Source organism: Populus nigra, chromosome 19, assembly GCF_951802175.1.
Source record: "Populus nigra chromosome 19, ddPopNigr1.1, whole genome shotgun sequence".
NCBI lineage: Eukaryota > Viridiplantae > Streptophyta > Magnoliopsida > Malpighiales > Salicaceae > Populus > Populus nigra.
In genome coordinates this window covers 8,640,267-8,666,620 of record NC_084870.1, presented here as the reverse complement: position 1 = coordinate 8,666,620, position 26,354 = coordinate 8,640,267, and the positions used below count along the sequence as shown (strand labels likewise).

At 35.4% G+C, this 26,354-nt stretch overlaps 2 protein-coding genes across 5 annotated transcripts in view; one reads left to right on the top strand and one right to left on the bottom strand.

Moving 5' to 3' along the window:
• The first annotated feature begins 3,982 nt into the window (after positions 1–3,982).
• LOC133680294 (inositol-tetrakisphosphate 1-kinase 4-like) lies at positions 3,983–10,203 on the top strand. Of its 3 annotated transcripts, XR_009836286.1 has the most exons (12): positions 3,988–4,324; positions 4,472–4,650; positions 6,469–6,550; positions 6,786–6,818; positions 7,870–7,990; positions 8,118–8,210; positions 8,434–8,553; positions 8,646–8,822; positions 9,177–9,232; positions 9,367–9,451; positions 9,651–9,847; positions 9,944–10,203. XR_009836286.1 is itself a non-coding variant. In XM_062103148.1 (11 exons), exons 2-11 carry the CDS (start codon positions 4,487–4,489, stop codon positions 9,673–9,675), a joined length of 960 nt encoding a protein of 319 aa, XP_061959132.1. In that variant the 5' UTR covers positions 3,983–4,324; positions 4,472–4,486; the 3' UTR covers positions 9,676–10,016. The 3 variants fall into 3 exon arrangements, 2 of the variants coding, with proteins under 2 accessions (XP_061959132.1, XP_061959131.1); XM_062103148.1 differs by having other exon boundaries at positions 3,983–4,324; positions 9,367–9,455; positions 9,651–10,016; XM_062103147.1 differs by having other exon boundaries at positions 9,651–10,016.
• A 1,514-nt stretch (positions 10,204–11,717) lies between these two features.
• LOC133680644 (serine/threonine-protein kinase TOR-like) overlaps positions 11,718–26,354 on the bottom strand; it is a 29,254-nt gene continuing 14,617 nt past the window's right edge. For both annotated transcript variants that reach the window (XM_062103675.1, XM_062103676.1), the window contains exons 25-57: positions 25,842–25,965; positions 25,520–25,705; positions 24,715–24,867; positions 24,495–24,647; positions 23,008–23,079; positions 22,759–22,893; positions 22,574–22,635; positions 22,360–22,457; positions 20,953–21,062; positions 20,702–20,875; positions 20,538–20,603; positions 20,332–20,400; positions 20,114–20,224; positions 19,691–19,831; positions 19,463–19,591; positions 19,182–19,347; positions 18,882–19,096; positions 18,219–18,425; positions 17,481–17,594; positions 17,194–17,397; positions 16,880–16,960; positions 15,564–15,638; positions 15,417–15,483; positions 15,171–15,331; positions 14,886–15,059; positions 14,604–14,732; positions 14,434–14,517; positions 13,851–13,912; positions 13,700–13,772; positions 13,461–13,595; positions 12,867–13,040; positions 12,522–12,784; positions 11,718–12,138 (exon numbers count right to left, since the gene is read on the bottom strand). In XM_062103675.1, coding sequence (XP_061959659.1) covers positions 12,120–12,138; positions 12,522–12,784; positions 12,867–13,040; positions 13,461–13,595; positions 13,700–13,772; positions 13,851–13,912; positions 14,434–14,517; positions 14,604–14,732; positions 14,886–15,059; positions 15,171–15,331; positions 15,417–15,483; positions 15,564–15,638; positions 16,880–16,960; positions 17,194–17,397; positions 17,481–17,594; positions 18,219–18,425; positions 18,882–19,096; positions 19,182–19,347; positions 19,463–19,591; positions 19,691–19,831; positions 20,114–20,224; positions 20,332–20,400; positions 20,538–20,603; positions 20,702–20,875; positions 20,953–21,062; positions 22,360–22,457; positions 22,574–22,635; positions 22,759–22,893; positions 23,008–23,079; positions 24,495–24,647; positions 24,715–24,867; positions 25,520–25,705; positions 25,842–25,965 — 4,186 coding nt within the window. In that variant the 3' untranslated portion in view covers positions 11,718–12,119. The remainder of the gene's footprint in view (positions 12,139–12,521; positions 12,785–12,866; positions 13,041–13,460; positions 13,596–13,699; positions 13,773–13,850; positions 13,913–14,433; positions 14,518–14,603; positions 14,733–14,885; positions 15,060–15,170; positions 15,332–15,416; positions 15,484–15,563; positions 15,639–16,879; positions 16,961–17,193; positions 17,398–17,480; positions 17,595–18,218; positions 18,426–18,881; positions 19,097–19,181; positions 19,348–19,462; positions 19,592–19,690; positions 19,832–20,113; positions 20,225–20,331; positions 20,401–20,537; positions 20,604–20,701; positions 20,876–20,952; positions 21,063–22,359; positions 22,458–22,573; positions 22,636–22,758; positions 22,894–23,007; positions 23,080–24,494; positions 24,648–24,714; positions 24,868–25,519; positions 25,706–25,841; positions 25,966–26,354) is intronic.

The window sequence follows — 26,354 nt, the reverse complement described above, 5'->3', positions numbered from 1 at the left end:
TGTAAACCAGCACAAAAATCTTCCAATTCTGACCACTTCCAGTCGCCCATTCCTGGCAGGCCGTTACTTGGCCCTTAATAGGCCACATCAGCCAAATGGCCCAAATCTAATTCGTTCCCCTCCTTCTCTCCCCGAGCAAAATCTATTATAGGATTTGCTTGGTAGCGTGGCCGGTCGTATTTTAAAGTAATTTTTATTTAAAAATTTATTTTTAATATTAACATATTAAAATAATTCAAAAACACCATAAAAAATAATAATTTTAAGAAAAAAATAATCAAATTTTGAAATCCTGTGATACAAACCTCTCCTTCCTTTTTTTACTGTCCAGTTCTGGACACCAGCAAATTCAATGAACGAAAACTCCAAAGTTGAAAGGATTTCCTGTCTCTCTATTAAAATAAAATCTCCCAAATTGTCTCTACACTACAGTTCGAGCACTTTCAGAAAAAAGATAGTGCTTCCATGACTTTGAGCTATCAAATGATTACTATGCTGTCACAAGAGTCAATGCATCTCCGCCCAAACACCTGTTGTGTTTCATGTGCATCACATTATTATTTTGTTGTGGCCGTGATTTAATTAATTGTCCCCGACCAATCCACATAAAGTCATGTTCTTTGGAACATGATTTGCCATGTAAGAGATTAAAGCAGGAAACAAAAAAATAAAAATCCAAATCATGAATTTATATAGTTGACCGGCCCGAGCAACTTTGTTAGAATCTTGTTTAATTTTTTTTCTTCAAAACATTGGCTCATGTCGACCTGATTAATCCAACTAACCTATTAACTTTTCATTGCTTGTAATTCACACAACTAATGTCCAAAATGGAGGTGTGAGCCAGTAATTAACACCCAGGCAATTCCAGATCGACATGATCTCTTAGGAAACCAACTTCAGCACTTAATTAAATCATTTCAGGAAAGGCGCGACGCCTAATTTGTTGGTACATTTCGTTAGCATCAACTGCGAAATGAATTGTTTGGTACTGTTCTGTGCTAACTATTTCATATCTTTAATTTGTAGAGCAAATGAATTGTTGAGCTAGTCCAATTTCGGATAACTGGAGACATCTGCGCAGGTTAGGCATGTGACCAAACATTACAAGCTCTTTCTTTTCAATCTGCTGTAGCTATTACATTAATTCACGTGGAAGTTAAGACAAATCCTGGCTCTGCAGGCATTGCAACCCTATAGCTAGCTAGCATGGGAGGATCATGCAATTTACAAGTATTTTTCATAGGAAACATTTGCATGCAGCAACAACAAGAGATCCAAGAGGATATTTCAGTTCCAAATTAACGCGTATGCTTCCAAGAAAAACACAACTCACAGGATCCGCTGTTGCTCATACCAAACCATCAATCATGAATCAGCCAACCAAACCCGTTTCATATGAACTCGTTTGAGCGTTCGGGGCTAGCTCTTGTTACTGTACAAATAGATTGATTATCTCCACCACATATATTTTAAAATATTTTCGGACCTAAATATGCTATATCTTGAACTGGCGTTGGGACAGGAACAAGTACTCCAATAGCATGCTGGCTGTACTCGAAGTGGGATATGAAACTCAAACGTGTGGCACGTGTATAATGCGAAACATGAAGCATGGTACGTAGCAAAATAAACAAGAGCTAGAAATCTCCCCGGCCCTCTGATCCAACAACAAGAGACACTTGCAGAGGCATGCTTCCTCTCCCTCTCTTATTTTTTTTTCTTGTTTTTGAGCAGATAAGGTGCTCCTGCACCTAACCAATTGTTAATTAGCACAAGTTTATGGTGTGATCAAAGATGAGAAGCTCCTTTTAGGCGAAGTGGATAATATTGTTCCCTTCTTCTTATATCCAATTCTTAATTAATTCCCTGTATATATAGTTTGAAACCGATACCCACTAATTATCCTAATTAAATTAGTAGATCATCCAGGGGACATCTACAACTTCAACTTCCATGTGCTGTTAAAATAATATTATCCAATTATTGATTCGCAATATCATTATGATCTCAAATACCTTTTTGTTGTTTTAATTAGATGATTAGGAATCCAATACTCTCCTGCATGGATATATATGGCTCTTAGTGGACGCTACTGAAAAGGTTAAGATCGAATCTCATTAATTAGCACATATATAAATACAAATTAATATAACGCATAAGCATCAGTATTTAAAATATTATACAGTTTGTCTTTCAGATTAATTAGGTCTAATCGGAGGAGTTGTATTTAATTTATCATACTATTACACACACACACACACTTTTTTTTTAGGGTTTGAAGTCCAATATTAATATTTTTGTAAATGTACAGTAGACGGAGCAATCTTAAAACAGAAATAAAATAAAAATATTCCAGTCAGGTAAACAAGGGGAGGGGATGGCATGCGGTTGGAACTATTTTAGTAAGAATGGTTCACGAGGCTCAATAACCAGACCTCATAAATATTTTCAAAATTCTGCAGCGTCAAGAATTAATCTTTTTCTAAAATAAATAATGGAAATACCATTTTAAGTGTATTATTTTTCTAGCATACTAGCGTGAATAAATATTGACTTGTAAATAGAATAATATTGACTTGTAAATCAACGACTCGAACTTGCATAACGAGGACACCGTCAGAACAAATTTATTTAAATAAAAAGGAAGGAAGGAAGGAAGAAAGAACTATACATGGAGTAGTTGATTGATTAGAGATACCTTGGTCGATGATTTTAAGATAAAGGAAATTATTTATCTATGAATTAAATTTCATTAAAAAGCATCCCTCCTTCCCCCCCTCCGTTTGTCAAGCGATCAATGACACATTTGAGACCTGATTAACTATATTCCTAGCATATTCCCTGCATGTTTCTGCAAGTATATTCCTAGCACGAAAAAGCATTTTTTATTGGATATCAAGAGACTCCAATAATCTATTCTCTAAGCAAAAAATAATAATAAAAAATAGAGGAGAATAAATTTGTAGGCCCCATTCTTTTGTTTAACTTTAGTGGATTCTTAATTAAGAAAATCCGTCAAGAAGTGAATAATCCTAACCAGGTAATCTTCTAATATAATATATTGCCAAATTGGCTATTCTGTTTATGTGGGATAAAAAGCATATTATTATTATTATTATTATTATTATTATTATTATGTGCAGGATATAAAGAATAAGAATCAGTAGTATATTGCAAAATTTTTATTAATCTTCTACATTTACCTGTTAGCATATTGCATTGAAGATCCAATTTAGAGCTAACTGCCCTGGCAACTAAAATGATGTCAGGTTAAAGATAATTTTTTTTTAAAAAAACCCTTGATTTAATGTGAACTAGCTTTTTTTTATGTTGAATTTAATAATTAAAGAAAGTTTAATCTATTTTTTTGAAAGATAAAAAACTATATTTATTTAATTTAGAAATTAAATATAAATTTTAGATCAAATAACAAAAAATAAAATAGATATACATACAAAACAATATATAAAAATTAAACTAACATCACACTTCGATTATATAGTGATTAATTTTTATGAGTCGTACCATTTGTCCTTAAAACAAATTTTGCCTACACAGGAGTGTAAGAAGACAATGAAGAAATAATATTTTTTCCTCGTTGATCTTGCATCGTCCAAGACAGTGAGGAAGAGGTGTTTTTTTTTTTTTTTTCCCTGTTTGCTCAATGCCTAGACAGGAGAGTAAGAAGACGAAGACTATATATACACACTATTTTAGGAGACCAAACATGTTTTTGTTTTCCTATGTTGTCATACACACACTACTTTTTATCAATCTTTTTATTGTTCTATAATACAGAAATTTCATTAAAAATAATCCCATGATATCTAAATGAAAATCTGAAGAAACCATACCACCACCAAATCACAAATAAAATTTCTATCATTTATTATTTTGGAGCTCGTTCTGGAGTTTGGTGGAGTAACAGCCAGTAGGGGTAAAACGAGAATATAAGAAAAAGCAACCTTCCAAATCCAAGTCTTTCTTATATATAACAAGAAGCAGCTTCGAGCAATCCACACTCCAAATTCCAAAATAAAGCAAAATCACCTCTCTCCAACTTCACTCTCTTCCTCAGCAGATTGAATTTAATATTCCTTACAAAAATCCATAATCTCTGCAACTTTTAATTCAAAAAGACAAACTGAGGCACGCTTACACATGTTTATAGCGACAACCAATCTATACCCTGCAAGAAATACTCACTGCACCGACTCCCAGCGCCACCCCTCTCTCTGTATCCTGACCGTGATAAACAGAGAGAAACGCAAAACAAACAAACACACGAAGATACTCGAAAAGAAATATTGAAATCATTCAGGTTCTTATCTTTTCTTGTTTTCTAGGGATTACTAATCAACTTACACAATCTTGCTGCAAACAAAAAAGTTTTCATCCTTTTCTTTTAAGAAAACAAGAGTTAATAGAGAGAACCCATAAAGCAAAAATTTGATCTTGTTGTGATTAGAGGGTTTTGCGGGCTATGAGGATACACGGAGAAATGCCACCTGAAAAAGAAGAGGAGGAGAAAGTGAAGTCGTTGTCTTTATCTATACAACAGCCACAGAAACTGGTGGTGGTTGGGTATGCTTTAACATCAAAGAAAAAGAAGAGTTTTTTGCAGCCAAAGCTTGAAGTCTTAGCCAGGTAAAATCTCACTGTACATTATTCACTGTTTACGTTTCGCTATTTGTACATCTTGATATCAAGTTTTAGTTTTATTTACATATGTGTTTCTTTGTAACTCTTGATTACGGGTGTTAAGGCTTGCTTGTTCTTTTATGGGGTTTCTGCTTGGTTTTACTATACCTGAAATGGGTTGTTTGGGAATTCTTGAAATTTTAATGTCTTTTTTGCCTTTTAGATTTTGGGCTGTGAACTATTTTTTGGTGACCTTGTTTTTTTGCTGGAATTTGGTTTTTATTGCATCTTGCAGGGTTTTGCAGTGGCGGAGGGATATGTTGTCTCTGTTATAATAATGACGAACTAAAGCATTAAGGCCGGTTTGATTTGAAAAATGTTTTTTATAAATTAAAAAAAATAAAATGATGGAGGGACATGTTGTTAACATTAAGGAAAAAAATTAATTTTTATATTTATTTATGATTAAAAAAATTGAGAAAATATTTTCTAGTTAAATAAAAATTTAATTTGATTTTTTTTTTTAAAAAAATATTTTTTCTTTTAAACGTAAAATATTTTCTAAAAATTATAAAAAACAAAAAAATCTTATTTATTTATTATATTAAATTTATTTATCAATATTTTAATTATTATATATTTTATTTTAGTTTTTTTTTTAAATTTAATCCTTTAAAATTTTATTTTTATATTAACTTTGATTTTTATTTTTTTTCATTATTTTTTTGTCTTTTAATTAAAATTATTTATTTATCAAATTTAATTTCTATCTTTATTGCTATTTTTTATTTAAAATAATTTATGAATTTTTTTTTATTTTAACCCTCATTTAATTTTATTTATTTAGGAGATTTAGTCATTATTTTTTATTATTTATTTTATTTAAAATAATTTATAAAATTAATTTTTTTTATTTGTTAGATTTGATTTTTTATGATATAGTAAAAACTAAAGTAATTTTTGAAATTATTTTTTTATGACACTATTAGATATTAAAAAATAATTTATTTTTTAAAAATTTACTTTTTATAAAAACCAATTTTAAAAAGAAAGATACTTTCCGGCGAATAAAAGTGCCTAAGCATCTAGGGGTTACTTTCTAGGACAGAAATTGGATATGTGTTTTGCTTGACTTATCATTTATGCTTTCATTCCTGGGTATCTGGATTCTTTACAAAAATTAAAGAAAAAAATTGTTGGGAATATTCCACAATATATACTCTTTGGACTGTTCTTCAATGACATAAAGTCAATGCTTGGTCCTTTATTATTTAGTTTAAAAATGTTAAGACCATACAAAATTTCTGTGAATTATATATTCCTATGCATTTTGTGTGGATAAACTAGTTTTTAAGAAATAGCTACGTGATGTCATCTCTTGTTGCCAACTTTACAGCTTTATTCTTGTTATCTATCCATTTCTATTTTTTTCCTGTGTTTGTCCCTATCATTATACACTGATAAGCTGCATTTCTATAATTTTATGATATTCCTATCATGTAGCTGCAACTTCATACTTTACTCGGTTTTATTTTGTCTGTAGTTATTTGTGCTGAAAAAACTACTGTGAATTCAGCTCGTTTAGAATAGTTTCAGGGGTCCATTGCGCCCCCCCCCCCCCCCCCCCCCCCTCCCTTTTTTCTGTCATTGTACTTGATGAAGTTAATTCCTGTTATGGTTGAAGGAAAGAAAAGATCTTTTGAAATGCCTGCATCGGTTGGTTGAAGGAAATTCTTGATACTCTCATAACTCAAGTTTCCAAAATGTTGCCTCCTTATCTTAAGGCATTCCATAACTATAAACAAATTTCTGTGCCTAGTGCAGAAATAAGGGAATATTGTTCGTTGCTATTGATCTAAACAGGCCATTGCTGGATCAAGGTCCCTTCGATGTTGTTTTGCACAAGGTTAGTGTTGGGTTTTTTCTCTCCTTATCCTCGCATTATTACCTTTTTTGAAAATATGTTTTTATGATTGAATAGCGTTTTCATTTACATTTCTTGGTTGCCTCGGGTTAATGGTTTTGAATTTCTGATCAGACTGTATGTAGGCGAGCTTCTTCTTATTTTATTTTTTCCAGATATGTTCTTCATGTCCTACCAAACCTAGTACAAGTATCTCATTAGTTTATCTTCCTTGCAGCTGTTGGGAAAGGATTGGTGCGCAGCTATTGAGGTTTGTCATCGAATTCTGATCTCTTAATGTTAATTTTGTATCTAATTTTAATACTGTATAATGAACGAACTGGAGTTTTTCAATGCCCAACATATAAATTGATGTAACATAATTCCATCCATATGCGCTGGGGATTAAGCATGAATTAGAGGAAAATCATTGAAAAAACAAATTTATCCTCTTGAACCTGTAACTCTTTTAGTCTGACATAACGTGCAGAGCTTTGCACTCCCATCTCATCCCAGTATGGATCATGATCAGATGTTTGATGTTAGTCTCTTGAGAACTCTAACAAGCAAGGATTTTACTTCTGTGATCAATCTGGATGACCTTTTAAGTTTGGCGAGCTTAATTGCAATGTCTCATTCATCTCTTTTCGAAGTTTCTGCACCTTTTGCTGCCGGGATTTATTGGCTTGTTAGACTTATTAAACATTGGTCTTTGCAAATTGATAATATAATGGAACAATACATTTGAACTTCACAGTGTCTTAACTATAGTAAGTGCCTCTAGCAGGTCTTGAAGTACACTTTCTTTTATAATGCAAGATTGGCTCACTTTTACTGATCAATTAAAGTTGATGCTACAATGTGTGTATTTAAATAACCTGTCTCTTAACCTTTTCCTTGTCTCCATAGTATGTGTAGTGAGCATATTTAAATATCTTTTCCCTATCAGATTTTCTCTATAAAAAAGATTTGAGTGGTTATTAAGGTAATCAGTGGTCTGTGCTCTTGCATAACTGGTACTTGGCATAGATGAATTGCAATATAAGGGCTCTCACGCTTTAGTTTAATTTGTACAACTTATACCTGTTGTTTTTATTACAGCCAATGGTTTAGCTATTTTGTAATGTTTTAAACCATTACAATTATGGTTTAATGGCCACCGGATGCCTCAATTCACTGATAGTTACTATTTGTCTCAGCCATTATATATTTGTCTAATTTCTGTATTTTATTTTCGTTCTTTAATTTTTTTCTGTTCCTGCCTTGGGAAAGGAGTTTATCTTTGCCTTTTATATATATATATATATTATTTCCTCTTGAAGGATTACAGGAAAAAAAATCCTGAAGTAGCTGTCCTCGATCCTCCAGATGCTATAGAGCAGCTACTCAATCGCCAGTCCATGCTCAATGATGTGACTGATCTCAACTTATCTGACTGCTATGGTAATCTTCTGCTGTTTTTATCCTCATTGTGGGGCACCCTTCTCTTCCAGCTTCCTGAACTATGGATCACATGGAAGAAGCAATTCAGTAATGCTGACCAGATTTGCATTTATTGTTGTTTCTGCAGGCAAGGTCTGTGTTCCAAGGCAGATGGTAATTAATAACGATCCATCATCCATCCCTCATGAAGTTACCAGCGCTGGATTAAAGTTGCCACTGGGTAGGGTTTCTTTTCTATTTGCAAACTAACAGATGTCTAGCGCTAGTCTCTCCAAATTTCCAAGGCTAGGAGTTTATCAAGTTCCTTTCCTTGAGTTGATCGATCATCAACCTTGGAATTATTTTAGTACCAGTTGGATGTTTCATGCAATTTAATAAATGTCTGCATGGTTTTTCCTTACCCAATGTTGTTTAATTAATTTTCCTTGTGTTAATATTTTCAGTTGCAAAACCACTAGTTGTGGATGGAACTGCCAAGTCACATGAAATGTTTCTTGCTTATGATCAATTCTCCCTTTCAGAACTTGAACCTCCCTTAGTGTTGCAAGAGTTTGTTAATCATGGTACTATGTTCCAACTAATGCATGAAAATAATTCTTGATGTGCCCATCAATGTTCTTTCTTAATTTGATTTTTTTTAATCTTCTCATGCTAGGTGGTGTTCTCTTCAAGATTTATATTGTTGGTGAAGCCATAAAGGTTGTACGGCGATTCTCTCTACCTAACGTTACTAAGCAAGAGCTATCAAAAGTTGAAGGTGTTTTTCGATTTCCGAGGGTTTCATCTGCTGCAGCTTCTGCAGATGATGCAGACCTTGACCCTTCTGTTGCTGGTGAGATTCTTGGAAGCATTTTACTCTTCAGTTTCAGGTTCTAAACACTATGATTTTCTTTCTTATTTCTAAGGATTCATTTGGTATCAGTTTTGTATCCAATTTATTTATTCACATCTTACTAAGATATGTCATTTCATGCTTTTGAGGAATAAATACTGAAGCACTGAGTTTTAGCATGAGCCTTTGACCGCTTGGTTTATTATTAGAGCTGTAGAATATGATTGAAAACGGATTCTTACTGATGTCATGTTTCAGTAGAAGTGATTGTTCTGGTTATGGAGAGAACTGGCTTAACTGTTTCTTTGTGGGCCTTGGCATCTCCCTTACAATAACTTTGTGTGGATCTCGCAGAACTTCCTCCCCTTCCTTTACTGGAGAAGCTTGCAAGGGAGCTTCGTCGCCGACTGGTAGATCAATGTTTTCTGTCTTTTTTTCTTTTCTTTTTATATATATTTTCACTTTATTGAGCTCTGTTGTTGGTGAGGCGTTATATATATCTGGTTTGCTGTTACTCTTAGCTACCATATTCTGCATTTTCTAGGGACTCCGATTGTTTAATGTAGATATGATCCGAGAGCATGGGACAAAAGATGTTTTTTACGTGATAGACATCAATTACTTTCCTGGCAAGTATATATCATTTACTCAAGTATTCTATCTTTCAAGTTTTTAATTTGGAATATGACTCTCGTCTCTATCTGACATGCCTCTTGATGTTCTCTTTTGAATCTTCCCCACATTATGGCCCTTGATGCATTCTATTTCAATAAAGTTTGTTATTTAGGGCACACAGGTGATTAAACAAGTTTGTAAATCCATTTGCAGGGTATGGGAAAATGCCAGATTATGAGCACATTTTTACAGATTTCCTACTGACCCTGATGGAGAGCAAGTATAAGAACAGACCTGCACAATAACCGCAGAGAAACATGTATCCAACTGTAAATGATGTTTCTTGCAGGTCTAGATCTCTTTTGGGAAACTGAAGAACAGTCAATTTAGTTTTTCTGTAATACTGAATGGTATGAAATGTCCCTTGCTCAAGCCACATCCCTGTCAACGAGGTTCTTAATGCAGTTTCAGCTTGTTTATTATCTGATACTTTGTAATGTTTCTAGGCAAAATAAGCACAATATCAGATGTCCATTTGTGCGCAAGAACTTCAATTTGAGACAAATCACCACTTCTCAACTTGTATGAGCCATTGTCTCTCTAGTCTTGTGAGCACTCAACCTGCTCATTCCCTCTGCTGAAACTCGTAAGGAAGCAAATTCAAGTAGCCCATGAACAAGTAGCCCCAATCTCATTTCCCTCCCCCTGTATTCGCATGATATAATTGGAGATGAATGTCTTTGGTTATAAAATTTTCTTATAAACTTCCTTGCATTGTTATATGTATATGCTAGGGGAATCAAACATCTCTGAACTTTATCTGGGTATGATCTGGGCGGTTGCTGGAGATAGCAAGCATTATTAGATTTGGAGATAAAATTAGGATTACCGGCACCAACAAGGCTTTGCTGAAATCTTTTATCTAAATTCTGTTGAGTTGCATAACTATATATAGTGGGTGCATGGTATTTAAGAAATAAACTAGAACTAGAAAAGAACTAAAGGGAAAAATGATTATTTATTGGAAACAGTCATAGATGCACGTGGCACCCTAGTTTGTTAGGCAATTACAGAGTCACCAGTCCGAGTTTTTTTTTTTAAAAAAAACGAGGCTGTATTTATTTTCGAATTTGGCTCCTCCCATATTATTAAGAAAATGATACCAGCATTTACATTTGTAATGAATTCAAGGACTTGAGAAGTTCCCAATAGATTTTGGAGGTGGAGGACAGACGTGCACGTGGTTAGTAGAGAGCAAGGTGTTTGAGATAAATATATTAATTAATCGGTATTGTATCAGGCTATCAGCTATATAAATATAAATTTTGAGTAAAATATTAATGATTGACATTAAACCAATAGTTAGATTTCCATATTTTTCTTTTTTAAAAAAAAAAAACACGCCTTGTTTACATAAAATATTTGAAGAAAATTGAGGGATTTTGAAGCAGAGGAGAAGCGTGACGCATGCAATGTCTAATATGTCGATAGCTGGTACATATATTAAAAATTGGAAGACACGCAAACAAACAAAACATATTAGAACTTCATATAATCAGACAGACAAATGACATTCTAAGTGAATTATGGATCATAATAGTTAAGATCATGGACCAAATCAATAAAATTATTACAAACAATTAAATTTATCCATATCAACATCTTAGTATATCATATTTAAAATGCGAGACTTTTCACATTAAATAGTATAGTAGTAATTATGAAGTAAAATAATTAATAATACATATATCATAAAATGATGCGAACAAACAGAGTCACGTGTAAAATTTCTATTGATTTAGTTTATAATCTTGGAAAGCGAAAAAAAAGGATGCGTAAATGTAGCAAGCTTGCAAATTGGAATTCTCTTAAAGATTATAGATATGAACAAGAATAATCTCTTGAATCCAACCGTCATCATCATATTGCTACAATCGTTGTCAGGACAACAATATATTCCATGACATTTAAAGGAACATGTTTTTTTTATTGGTGCAATTATCTGTTATTCATATTTAGATGAATATTTGATTCCTTCAGTGCCAATATCCGTAATTTTAAAATTTCAAGCAAAATTCAATGTTTTTGTTAAGTTCACCGCTTGAAAACCTTCATATTTGTCACATTATCTGGTTAAATAGCATGTATCAGGTTACGTGGCCATACAATTACATTAAAGACCCATGGCTTCTGTGAAAATGTTATTAAATGCATTTACATTCACCAAGACAATGATAACAGACCAAATCACTTGATAATTTTCCACATAAATGGAAATGGTTGTCACGTAAATCACTTGATGCAATTTGCTAATAGGTTTTGTCAAGTTATAATTCAAGAAGTCACAACAGAAGTACCTGGTGGGAGGGAACTTGCTGTGAAATTCCATTTCTTGTTGGATTGACAAGGATGGAATACAGAGCTACCACGCCTGCGTTGGTTCAGGTTCGACTGTAAACTGATTACATGGGAGAATAAATGGCAGCGCCTATACTGTGGGGAAGACGAAGATCATTCCCATGCAAGCTGCATTTGAAATCCAATTCCACTATATACAATATTATTTCCAGCATTCGTTTCTTCAAACTGTATCTATGTACAGACGTTACAACGGGAGACTACTTCTCTTGAGGTCTACAGGGCTTGAGCTATGCACAGTTTATACAACAGGGTTGCTTCACCTCACCAAAAGGGACACCACCTGAAAGGCAGAGCACAAATATTATTGGTTAACAAAACCTGCCAAAGTTGGAGAGCTGTTCTTTCATTCAGTGCAAAATTAGAAGATGAAAGTGGCAGAGTACAGGGTTAATTAACTCGAGGATGAAATTAAAAGTGAAAGCAAGTGCTTAATGCCATCTCCGTTCAGCTGTCATTTCTGCTAACAATATTTACGTTCTCCTATCACCGAACTCGAGTTGAGAAAAATGAAGAAATTTACAGGGAAATTTCTTAAATGAAACCATGCATGTTATACCAACAAGAAGCAACATGTCATCTTCAAACGCGTTGGTATAGAGCACTTTGAGATGTGCACAAAACAAGAGGGAATAAAAAAGGTGGGAAGGCAGATTGGCATCATACCCAACATAATTTTGGCACAGATTTTCAAGCGACATGGCTTGAATAATTAACTTCTGAACTTGCAATTTAACAGATAAGCCATGATCTACTTCACGAATATCTCCAGAAATTAAAGAGCTGTGATCTACTGCATGTTGGATAGAGCTTGCAGATAATGAGGGTGTGGAAAAATCACGTCCAGTCAGTTTATTACTCATCCGGGCCATGACAACCACAGCACGTACATTCAAGACCTCATTAGCATCACCAAGCTGATTAACAGCCTACATAAACACAATTGAATATATAAGCATCATCAAAGAATGTTATTGCAAAGGTTCTAACATCTGAGATATAAAATGATACCTGAAGAAGTTCTCTCTCACGAGCACCGCGTTGTGGTTGAGGGAGCTCTCTACTAAGAGCAGATTCCTCGGTATTCACAACAGCAGGGACATGACTATTGGCAAACATTGACATTTGTGGGACTTCATTAAAGTTGAAAAGGCGCCAATTGATGAGAGGATCATGAACAAAAGCCTGAAAAATAGGGGAACCAGATTCACTTACCTCGTTGTCATATAAACAAGAATCTACATTTTATTTTTAGCGGCAGCACTGAAAACCAGATCAATCATATATTAACCAACAAAAAAACATTTACCTTTTTTTCTCACTGAACAGGATATATTCAACTCAATACTTAAAATTCTTAAAAATTAACAAAATGACTAATATAACTGGTTGCCATACAATAAATAGTCTTGCATCATCTGTACTATTGCAAATTTAAACTTCTTATACGCTCATTGGTTGCTGTTGCTTACACCAGCATCTGCTGTTCTATTTATGTGGATTTTCAGAAGATATTCAAAGCTTGCAATTAATTCAATCTTTGACTTTTCCTATGGATTAGGCACACAGAAGTACAAAATAGAACAATCAATTCAGTGTTCATACCTCCATCATGGCCATAACACTATCCTTGTGTGTTCGGAGAACTTGCATCACATTTTCACAAGTAGAGCGGAAATTGCCCTCTATACCACTAACCTCCATAGCTTTCACAAGCATTCTTGTCAAACGGAAGGGAACCTACATTGAAGAAATCATTTTACGCATGCTACTGCATTTTATATTCAAAGGGGACAGTTGTGCATTAGGAATAGTATGATAAAGCAGTTTTTTCTAGAATGTACCTTCTCAGGAAACTTTTCCCTGTTCATTGAAGCTTCAAAGCAATCTCCAAAGTCAATATGCAAGATCTTCCCACTGCAAAACATAATAAGCATGAGAAAATCCCAAATAGTAGCACTTTTCCATTGTTGCTTTGTTCTAATCATTATCCACCTGTAGCGATGCAGCATAAGGTTGCTAGGGTGTCGATCACCTAAGCCAAGAAGATAACCAACCTGAATAAAAGCAATTAACGTTAAATCATTTCCATGCTCTCAAAAAAACAAACAATTAACTATAAAGAGACAGTGAATTAAGAAAACAGGAATGTAGGCGACCTGAAACAAAACAGCAGCTTTCATTTATTTATTTGCTAGAAACAAGCAAGGTTAAGAAGCCTAGTAGACAAAAGAATGTGAGATGACCAGCAACAACTTCATTGTTTAAGAGTTAAAACTTAGAAATCCAACAGCTAGATGCATCAAGAACTTGTTTCCTTGATCATTGCGAAACGTTCTTATCCTGGAAAAGTTCAAAGGCAAAAGAGAGCCGATGATTTTTGGATTATCTGCATGATTCCATTTTTTTTACAAGTTTGTTTGTGAAAACGTACAAGTCAGCTAGACTGATGAAATAATGACATTTGTTGGGAGTTTTATTATTAATGGAATGGACCTTTAAGAAATCAGTTAGATGATACAACGAAACACATAACATACTCATGACTGCTAAACAATAATACAAGGTGAATACATACCATGCTCATGACTGCTAAACTCCTTGTGTAATTTGTTCTCCTCTCCAGCCATATCTCAGAAGTGCGACTTTTTAACCACAGAACCTAGCAGAAAACATAACTTGGTGCACTGAAATAGTGTCCACGGGAAAGAAGAAAAAATATTGATAAGATGAATTTTCATTCCATACCCTGGCCAGGTCATTTCCTTCAGTATTTTGAAGAGCATAATCAAAGACTTCAACTTTAGCAATGAGTGGTAAATTGTCATAATCCGGGGCAAAACTGAGCATGTATTTGTGCTCTTGATTTAGGGTGATCTGAAATGATTAAGAAATACAGGAATCCATCAATTGAAGCTGTCTCACCACAAAATACTAACATAACCACACATTGAACAAGCGCATTCAAAAACCTCAACACCCCATCCCCCTTACCCCGCCCCCAATACCCACCAATAAACTTTAACATACCTTTCTAGCATCCCTGTATTCTCGAATGAGTTGGTTTAGTGTGTCACAATTAGGAACCCATTCAATTAACCCACTGTTTGAAGATAATGGAATTACAGCATATCGGTGAATAGACAGATCCTTCTCTTCAGTTTTTCTTGAATTCTCCAGCAGAGTATTCACCAATCCAAATAGCTGGCAACAGCCAACAGGTTTTTAGCAATAACCCAGCAATGGAACCAAATAGCATCATCTAGCACAACAGAGTACAATAATAAATATCTCTACGTGCAAAAGATAGATAACCTGCATGACACGTTCGTCTTGGCGCAAATCTTCATGTCCCTTCAGCAAGAAGGCATGATCTTCCCCATCACTTCCATGAATAGTCAATTTCCGGGGTCGCTGTTTTGATGTTATGACAACAAGCTCAGGTGCAAATGACGCTATTGTTACCACTGGAAAATCTGAAGCATGAGAAACCAAGTCAAAGGATTAGCTAGGAAACTAGGGTTTGATAATGACTTGAGTCTTCTAAAAAGTCCATCATACCAGCACGATATGTCCCAGGAACAGCAAGCTCCAAATCACGGCATTCTACCAGCTCAGGAGAAACAGACTATTTTTGCACAATCAAAGAGTGGTTAGTTCCAATTCAATAATGGGCTAGAAATTAACATAAAGATATATCATTCTCGCCTGCAGGTCAAGAGTTGTCATGACTTGAAGCTGCTTGTCTATTCGTCTGAAAACATGATAATATAGATCCCATGCCTGATAAAGACATAGTTCACATCATTAGCTTGTAGTTTTGATACAAGCACACCTTCCCAAGCATAGCTTCAACTAAGCCTGCCTAACATGTGATTAAATTACTTCAGCTATGGAAAAGATGTTTCTCCTCTTAGTATTTTAGGATTATTTCTCGTTCTTCTTCAGTGCATATTTTACCTCAAAAATTCCTTTTCCATCAAATAATAATAATAATTAAAAAAATCCCTCATATGTGAAAGGTAAGTTCCACATAAAATGGTGAGGCCACCAATACTTTATAGGAGTGAATCTTGCGCAAAAAACATCATCCTCATAAAATGTGTGTTGGCAACGTGCATGCTAAGATGAAGGCGTGGTAACACAAAAAAGAGATAAGATTAGAAATTAACACATTTTCCACTGTACGGCAAACTGGAGATAAAATGAGAGAAGAACGCCTTAGACGGCCTGGGTCTGTCTAGAATAGGCCATTAAAGGCTGAAATTCAGAGGAATGGAAAGTTGACAGTGGAGGGATGAAGGAGGTCGAGGGAGACCAAACACAAAGTGATGGAAGTGGTATTGAATGGTTAACTATCTTAACACTGAGACAAATTCAGTTTATGATCACAAATAATGGCACAAAAGGATCCATATAGCTGGCCCTGACTAGTTAAGGATTAAGGAAGGCTTCGTTGTTGATGTCAGAATTTAAAGTGAGGGAGGGAGGAGGGAGGGGGGGGGGGGGGGGGGGGAGGTAGAGGGGGAGGGGTAGAATACAACTTCATCTAAACATTGTCCTTACTGGACCAGGCTTAAACTACAATCTACAGTGGGTGATTACATGGAAGACAGATAGTGTGTGGTTATTATTCAAACACCAAAAATTGAAAAAGAATGGAAAGAGAGTAAGTTGATAAAACAAAAGAAAAAAAAACAATGGGCTCCTGAATCACGATAAATAAGTCAGTTCACAGGTTTTAGAACTCTAATGAAACTAAGTGGCACTCTAGATATTTGTTGATGCTTTTGATGTTTTGAAGTGAAAACCATGTTACATAAAGGTAGTAAGGAAAAGATATGTGTTTATGTATCTGAAAATGGCAACCAGAAAGAGTATATACTCATATGTCATGATTTTTCAACCAATTCATCCACCCCCAGGCAGATTCATGCACACATAAGAAAAGTTTAACATTTCTTAACCAGCACTAAAAACCTACAAAAAAAAATCACATATTTCACTCCCTCAAACTACCATACCTGAGTAAGCTCAGCCTCTTTTAGAGTTCTCTTGTACTTCATACAACACTCCCATGCTTCTAACAATTCATGCCGGTATGCCTGCGGACCATTTTCAGGAATTACAAATGGGTTTCAAGACAAAGGGAGTCATCTGATTCAATATATTAGAATAGCAACATAGCACCATAGGATAAAAAAAAGTAAGATCCAGAATTCAACAATTGAATTATGCTCAAAATCCAGAACAGTTCTAAAATAAGATCAAATGCACCAATAGTGGATATCAAAGAGCAAAAATATGTAATGACAAATGCGATAATATTAATTGAAACCTCAATGAATGCTCTCTCCTTTATAGTAACATTCTCCTTCATAGCACCCTCCTCAAGCATTTTATGAAGAGGCTCCAATGCCTTTAGCATTCCCTCAATGTTATGTTCACCAAAATACAAACGACTTGCTTCTTCCAGTCCCTCGTGCCACTTTTCATGCCAAAGTATCGCGACTCTAACTAGTTCTGATGATACAAGTTGTGCCTACATGAGAACAGAGACCATTATTAAGATAAACCAAACTGCAACAAACAATTAATCGATTGTAAATTAACCACTTAATTAACCTGGTCCACAAGCACACCACTATGCTGCCGAACTTTGTTTACCACTTCCTCAGCAGCTGCTTTACGTAAATTGCTTATAGATTTACAAGCCACGAGAAGAGGATACATAAGAGCCTGCAAAAATATCAATTCCTTAAACACATGCAGAGGTCCAGATGCATTTGCGTGAAGAGACATCTATCTTAAGAACTTACATGCAATGCAAAACTTGTGCTACCAAAGTAGCCTTCATAAATATATTGGAAGAGACTACACTTGTGGAATAAAGGAAGATTCCTACCTTTTAGGTTGAGCAATCAACATCTAGTGTTTCTTCAATGACAAATTTTAGAACTAGTGTTTGTGACTTCAATTCAATTAGGATTCTCTACTTTCAGAAATTTTATCCATGCTTAAAGAAATGAAAAACAATACAAAATCAACCCAAAGAAACAATAAAAAATACCATTTTACCATGCAAAATTGATTTGAAAATGTCCAAGATTATAAAATGAAATTCTAGAAAAATGCACTATTCATAAACTATTTTTTGCACTGCATGTGGCAATTGTATGGGTTTTCTATTTCCATGGAGGTCACGTTAAATACAACCTTCTCTAGCATAATCACTATCGCATTCATTTTGTTCTGCAGCTTAAGTGCAAACTCAACAATTTATATTTCAGTTCTTCCATCCAATAGCCCTGCCTAAAAAAGTGTAGCTATCAATTTGGAAAGCATCAAGCAAAAAATGCACACCTGTGGATGACTCTGTCCAATTCGCACCAAAAGTGATTGAATTAGTTCTCTCAGAGCATGGTTATTCAAATGTATCCTGGCAATTATTTGAGGTAAAACAGCAAGCCATGTGTTGATATTAACATGAGCAAATCCTTTCTGCAGTGCCATTTGAACTTCTGCAGTATCTCCATGGTTGAACCACAAGGTAAGAAGGCGGAGTATATCCTGTAACAAATAGCACAATTAAAAACAACACCCACCTGGAGTATTAATATATAGAAGGAAACAAACCAGGATGCAGGAAAATAAGACAGACGAATATCTAGTTATTGACTTAATACATGACATAAGAAACAACACTCTTTTCCTCAGGAAAAATGCAGGCATCACAAAATGAATTTATACCTATAGTATTAAAAATGATCATATACACGCTAACACATCTCCATATAAATAAGTACAAACTGCAGGTTCATTGAAATTGTGACCAGATTCACTCTGTAATCTTCATCTTTTATAACAACCAACAAGGTGCCTATTTAACAGAAAGCGACTGCTACAATGTGGAAAGAAAGAAGAGCATAGTAAAAGCTGAAGGCAAAAGATGATGTCCACATTTTTTTAGGTGCATGTCTAATATTTTAAATGTGCAAGGCGACCTATACATGAGATATTATTTACCTGTAAACTACCATCAACACCTTTAGCATTTGCTGCATAGGCAATTGAATGAAAATAACCAGTGACCGCTGCAACAACAAACTGTGAGGCAACATTTGGAAACCCTCTTAAAGTATAGTGTGACATCACTCCTGTATTGAACAAAGCCCATGAGTGCCATGCTTTTCCCCATTTTGTTTCATACTGAGTGGCATTGCTGAATGATGAAAGGATCTCTGCACAAAAAAAAGGTGAATCAATAAAAAACAAGACCAAAAAGACAACTTCTTACAGAATTTACTGTGGAAAGGAGGCAGCCACCTTGTATGGAATCATCATCCAAACCAGGAGAAAGCGCCCACTGCCAGATTCCAAGTATACGATACACACGTGCCAGGAGATGGACATTTTGACCCGTGCTACCCATTAAACCTGTTGGTATGCTTGATTGCATATTTGGGGTACTTGAAAGCTCTATGGCCAAATCCTGTAAGAGTGATTTGGCATCCAAGAATGCAGCAAGAGAGAATCAGAATTAGCAAGTGAAGCTATATATGAAGGTAATTGTGCCTGATACAGTCAGCTAAATCAATTATGCACACCTGCAACCTAGAAAAAGCTTCTTTTCGCTTGTGATCCTCCCCAAGTGACCATTGATATTTCAAGTATGCCAACATTACTTGAGGAGGCCCATGGTATCGCATGTTTTCAGGAGATGTCTCAGGGTCATACTGTTTACAATTCAAAACAAAATTTTAACAGGCAAAGACAAATGAGAATCAACCCAAAATTAACTTCAAGGTTGGTTTGGTGAGACGTGTGCCACAGACCTGTAAAAGTTTAACCAAAGTGGACCTAGCATGACTAATCCGATTACTTTTTCGACATAGAGAAGCAAACTTGAGCCAGTTATCAATGTCTTCAGTTGGAGGCAGTACAAGTGCTCTTACAGCCAAAAGAGCTTGCCAGACCTGAAAAATCAAGCATAAAAATGGTCAAACAGGTCAGAGAAAAAGCAGTTGTCACTATCCATGAAAGCTTTTCACTGAAAGTGGGAAGCAATAGTCTATGAACCCTCGTCATAGCACTTGCTACATGTTTTAACCTAGCTTTCAATGCCATGATCTCAGCTGACTTCATTTTCACAATTATCCATGCTGAGATATTTACTATCAGGAAAATATCTCAACTTCAACAGGTTAGCAGAAAACATGAATGCACATGTGCGAGAGAGAAAATAAAGTCATCTCTACCTCAACATTACGCTTTGCTCCTTGTATCCTTTCTGTCCACATATTGCGTATAAGGGCCCGCCGTCCTTCAGCAACAGGATTTCCCACAGGAAGTGTATAATAGTCAATGACCTGTCACAAAACAAATTACCACCCCATAATCCAGTTTAATTTCATGCTTGTATGCAGAAATAGAACAAAAACAAGGTAGATTTATTCTCAAAAACTATTGAGCAAACCTCCTCTAGTTCTGACAGCTGCTGAACACGGATCATGTTGACATAAGCACGCTCATAGCTCTCCAGAACCTGCAGAAGGAAATACCTCAAAATATCATAATAATCAATAAGAAAGAATTTCTTCCAGAAAGAGAAGTCATATATGCAAAAGCCAACATAGAAACCCATGCTTAATTGGAAGTATCATATGGAAATCATAAACTGACCAATGCAGCAAGCTCAGTTGCCAGGCACTTCCTAGCTCTCTCAACATACTCGCCAGCTTCATCATACTTGCAGAAACAATGGTAATAATGAAATAATTAAGATCGCAGAACAAAAAAGCAACACAAATAAATTGGAGTTAATATAGATCTAATTCAAAGAGTACCTTCCCTCTACGAACTAATAGCACAGCCCTGAAGAATGTGCCATTACTACTTCCATCACCACTGGCAGCAGTATTCCCCAAACCCCGAAGTTTAGTTTCATCACCATCATCTAATCGAGACACATATTCTGCCATCTGATCCCACTCACCCATGTTCCAAGCAGCATGAGCAGCCTGAAACAATCAAGTCACAAAAGTAAGCATGCACAGTGGATCAAGTTATGACAACTGCATAAAGTTCAGAAAACAACCATCGGAGCCATTTCTAATCGGGCAGAAGGCTCAGCTGGTGTCCAATATTCCTTGCATAGGTTGTTAAGCTCTTCCCACCGAGCTAACTGAGCAAGGCATCGCATCCTCCCTGCATAGAACACAAGGATGATTAATTTCAATATTCCAAGATCTTCAAACTCTTGAAATATGGAAGGATAAAAAAGTGATGTATCCCCATCCCTCAAGCGGAAAAAATACATGGGGAAGAAGCTGAGGATGAAATTTGATATCTAAATGGACGGCTAAAGGGGGTATCATTGCATGAATAGGCCATCAAGGTAACGCAGGCCCACTGGCCCAATGCTTCCAGGTGGCCTCCATCACCAATAAAAAAAGCTTCATTCAAAGATAATCTTTCAACCAACAAAAAGGGCAATCCTAAATGGCTGCTCTAAGAATGACCTACACTCAATACTATTACCAATCACAACCCTTGATAGGAATCATCTGACAAACTTTAACAAACTGGATGCAAGAAATGACTAAAAGCAACGCTATGCAGTTAATCAATACAAGCAGTTAGGTGCTAGTTAAGTAAGCTAATATTGTCACTTGTGATGTTTGAGGTTTCTAATACTTTCCTTATTAATTTTCTTATTTAGCTATAAATCTCTATGTTATTTGGTTTCTCTAATTGTCACTTGTGAATAGCATTTGACTTTTCATAGAGATCTCTTTTCCTACAAGTATTAAGGCTAGGATTTTGACTGATATAATTGGCTACTAGGGATACTTTTACTAATCAATGTTTTATTTTCTATCAATCAATTTCGGATTTTAGAGATTTCTCTCTGAACCCCCTTTTCTTGTTCCAACTTCAATTTTTCTTTAATGTTTTAGTAAATTTTCTGCAGTGATTGTTGTTTAGTGTTGCTTTCCTCTTCCAAACCTACATCAACTTGGATCAAACAAACACTCGGTATGGAAGAGACAAAAAAAGACTAATCTAGTTGCAACCAATGGGCCTCCTCATAAACCAAGAAAAAGAATGCAATAATAGAGTATCCTTATTGGACATTTGACTTTTGAGGCACGAGTATTCAAAATTCAACAATTACATGAGCTATCCCCACCCATGAACGACCCTAGGCAGCATCTAGGCAATCAGGTGTGTTCACACCACTGAAAAGGCTTATTGGACATTTGATACAATCAATAGATGCCTGGTCTAGCTTTAAGAAATCAGTGCTTCCTCAATATTGCATGATCAATTTATTCATATGATTTTATCAATTTCCTCTTCATTTTAGGTAAATTGCAAAAAAGAGCTCAAGATCAGATTTCTGATATAAAAAAGCAGGCTATTATGATGGAATGACTATAACTACATAGAAGAAAATAAGCCAAGCAGTAGTGACAGCCAACATGAGTAAATTCAAGCCAACCTAATGTAGCTTCCAATACAAGATGTGGACTTGAAACTTGAGAGGCTTTGACAGTGTATGCTTTGAGAGCGTCGTCCCACCGTTGCAGCTTCTCATACCTACACAAATGCAGGAAAATCAAAGTATAAAATATTTTCATCTGAAACAAACAAATCATCAATGATTTATTCAGATAATAGAAATATGTTCCTTCCATGCCAAAGTTTGTTAATACCATGACTCCTTAAGTTGAACATCCAGATTTTGTTGGGCATAGGTCAATATTCCAACAGCAGCCTAAGAATCAACGGTGGAATGAAATGAGAATGATCAGAAACTAAGACAACCTGACAGAAAGTTTTTAAGCGGCAGCTGAAAAATCGTACAAAAAGTAGAGCATAGTTCTTCCTCAAAACAGACCTCATGCTGATGTAACTGATTATTTATATGAATGAGAGTTTCAACTACAGCAACGGGATTAGCATCCATCTTCTTGGAGAGTGAACCTTCAAATTCCATTTCTTTATAATGCAAAGCCTTGGCAAATGCATGACACTGGAATGTAGCATTCACCGTAAGCAAATGAATGAAACATACAAGTACTACTTTTAATATAAATGCAAGCACGAGGGCCGTGCAGCTATAGAGTTGCTTAATAGAAAGAAGAACCTTATCTGCAAGAGCACCAAGAAGGCGGATGTCTATAGGTAGAGGTTTCTCATCATGTTCCATGAACTCTGCCTGCAAAGGAACATCAATAGGATAAACAGCCACCCTTCATATAATAGCAGAACAGAGCAAGCATGCGAAGATTCAAAAGGACTACTACATAAATTATGATGTTTAACTTACTTTTCGCATTTAAGGAGCCAAGATGAAACAATGCGATTCAGTAAATGAGAGAGAAAGGTTTAAAAAATTACAGTTGTTCTGAATATTTTTGATATTTCACATAAAACTACAGTATCTGGGAATTTGTTATAATAAAAAATATTAATACTATTTGGAATCTTAGTTTATTTAGGAACTAGAATATTAGTTGAAAGTTTTGTTATTATGTGCAATTTCCTTTTCCTACTTAGATTTCTATTTTTTGCATATAAAAGGAGCATTTTTCTATGTAATTGTCAGACTTCAAATAATGAAATTATGAGTATTTGATTTAGTTTGAGGGTTGCAGCTTTACATGTTCTTGCTTCTCTTCTCTGTTCTCTAAACACTCTTTCTTCTTCTTTCTTTTCTTGATATTGCTATTCTGAACCCAGATTGACACCAAATTCTCCCGAAACACAGCCTTAATCAAATCCAATTCAACATGCATTACACCCTAACCATAATTCCCATCTAAAACAATAAAATTTTAATATCCAAGGCTGTTCTGCATCACAATGACCACCACCTCTTGACAAATTTCGTAATGCTGGTACCAGAGAGTATGGATTGCTAGGGACAACTTCATAAGTATGCCAATGGATTATATATCTAAATCTTGAATGTTCTATCCTTTCCTTTTATTTCAATGCATATTCCAAATTTTCAATTACATATCATGGGCAACCACAAAAGCATAAACAGTACCATAATATTATCTTCATTACAAAATTATGCATCTTGATGATTCAGGTAAATCCTTATGAAAGATACATGGTGGCCTAAAGTTTGGGAAATTTTGAACTTAAATTTTCATGTGTGGAAGAAATGGAACAGCATAAATAATTCGAGCTTTCCTTACTCTTGCAAGCTTTCCCAAAAATTTATTGTCCATTCCTATGCTTGTGAAAAAAAGGTAAAATAAAATAAAAGAGAACCAATTTCTCTTAAATTGTTTCTAAGCCACCTGTAACATCAGTATCAGGAAGAAGTATCATTGTTGAGCTGGAGTCAGGATGCCAAGGGGAAACAGAGGGTTGTTTATTCAGGCTGCAGAGTTTTAGAAGCACATTTGTACAAACTCCAACAGTTTAAGCAGTCAGACAATGTCTAATTGCTTGCTTAAGAGCAAAATAATCTATTATAAACATATCACACTTCACAAAACAAGCAATAGTTTCCGGCATGCAAGGATGGCAAAAAAAAAAGGTCTCCATCTTAAACCACAATGTGATTTCTACATTATTTAATATTAGAACACTAGTCCATATGAAGAGAGGACATACCAAATTAAGAAGCGTTGCTAGAATCTCTGGAGGAATATTTTGAGAAGAAAATGCCATCTCCAAACTCCGAACCAAATGTTTCTGACTAGCCTCATTCAGTTGTGCCCAGCAGCTAACAAAACCAGCAGCAAATAATTCCCGGCCAATGAAAGGCTGCAAAAGTTGTGGATCAGAATAGAAACAGCAACAGTAGGTTCATAAATGGTGCTATTGTCCATACCTGTAACTGTGCAAGCCTTGCACAGGTTCGTAATGCTGGAGAAGGAGACTCCTTCAGAAGTTCGATGCTCAAATGCCTCATCCACTCTGCCCAATCTTCTTTAGTACTGCGCTGAGAAGCCTCTCCAGCAGTGCGTAATTGACTATCATTAACCTGCACAAAATTACATTAGTTAAACCACACAACAAGACAAAACAAAGAAATTTCAAATTGATATAGCGAAAAATGCTTGCATGGGTGAGATGAAATGCCATGCAACATAACGGTCAAACTTGAAAACTCAACATTTTGTGAAGACCAAAGATAACTTTTATATTTTTAACGTGCCCCGCTAAAACAAGAACCTGTTGGGCTTAAAACATGGGCAGTTCATCTATCAAGTGTAGCCTACAATAGGCAACTTTAAAATAAGATCCATGATATTTTTAGATAAGCACAATGCAACAGTATTATGGCACGTGTACAGCCTGCTTTTAACCTTGTATACGCCTGCATTTTTTCCAACAGTCAAGCTCAATGGGCTATCACTTGAGGGCATATGTGAGAGTGTAATAAAACCAATCTGGGTCTCACCTGATACCCTAAGCTTTTAAGTTGGGTGGTCTTTTGAAAATCAAAACCGTGCATATGAAATAATTAGCTGAGACCATTTAATATTTATAGCTTTTGACATGCATGCTAACAATTGATCCGGAGCTAGCAACCTAGACTTTTACTGTAGACTCAGCATAGCCTATACATCTACACAGCTAAATAAAAATCAGTAACAAAAACCATTGAGCAATTGTCCAAAAGAGAAAGTTACCTGATGGCCACTAAGATGTCGTTGCATGTCAACCCCATCATCGTAAGGGTCATTCTCCATATCATTTAAAGGGTCACTGATAACCTCCACTGGAAGTCGTCTGCTCAATCTTTGTGCAGCTGTACTCCCCAAAATTAGAGGTTCACGTCTCCTCAAGCGTCCTTCAATTTCTTCAAATTCTTTATGCTGACAAGAGAAAGAACTTGTATTTAAAATTCAGGGGGAAGACTGTCATCTCAACTCTGAGATATAATGCAGCAAAACAAGAGAAGGTTTTTGTATAGGCAAGTCAAATAACAATAATGCAGGTAAAAGCATAGACCTGCAATCGATGCTTCAGTAAGAGTTTGTGGATTGATGGGATGAAAATGGTGAAATCCTCTCCTAAGGCATGAGCCAAACAACAAAGTGCATCAACAGCATCTTTCCTGAGCTCATCATTCTTCCTGCAAATTATAGGCTTACATGTTTGGAGCATCATGCAACAGAAAAATGCAACGCGTAAAGAAATACAGAAATGGGGGGACATTTCATATTAATTTTACTATATTGTCTCCAAGGTGAAGTTAAGAGATTCTGAAAAAACCTCACCCACAAGTAAAACCAAATCAAGTATCTTTAAAATTTGCAAGACATTAGGCAGAAGGGGTATCACAATTACAGAACTATACATACAGAGAACATGGATACATGACTTTGTCAATGCTCCATTGAATGAATTGCTCTGTGTTTAGTCGATAACACTATGGGATCCCAATAACCATCAACACCTCAGGTTTTGGTTTACCCTTAAGAATCAGTACCCCCTGATTAAGGTTTCGTTAGGTAGTGCGGT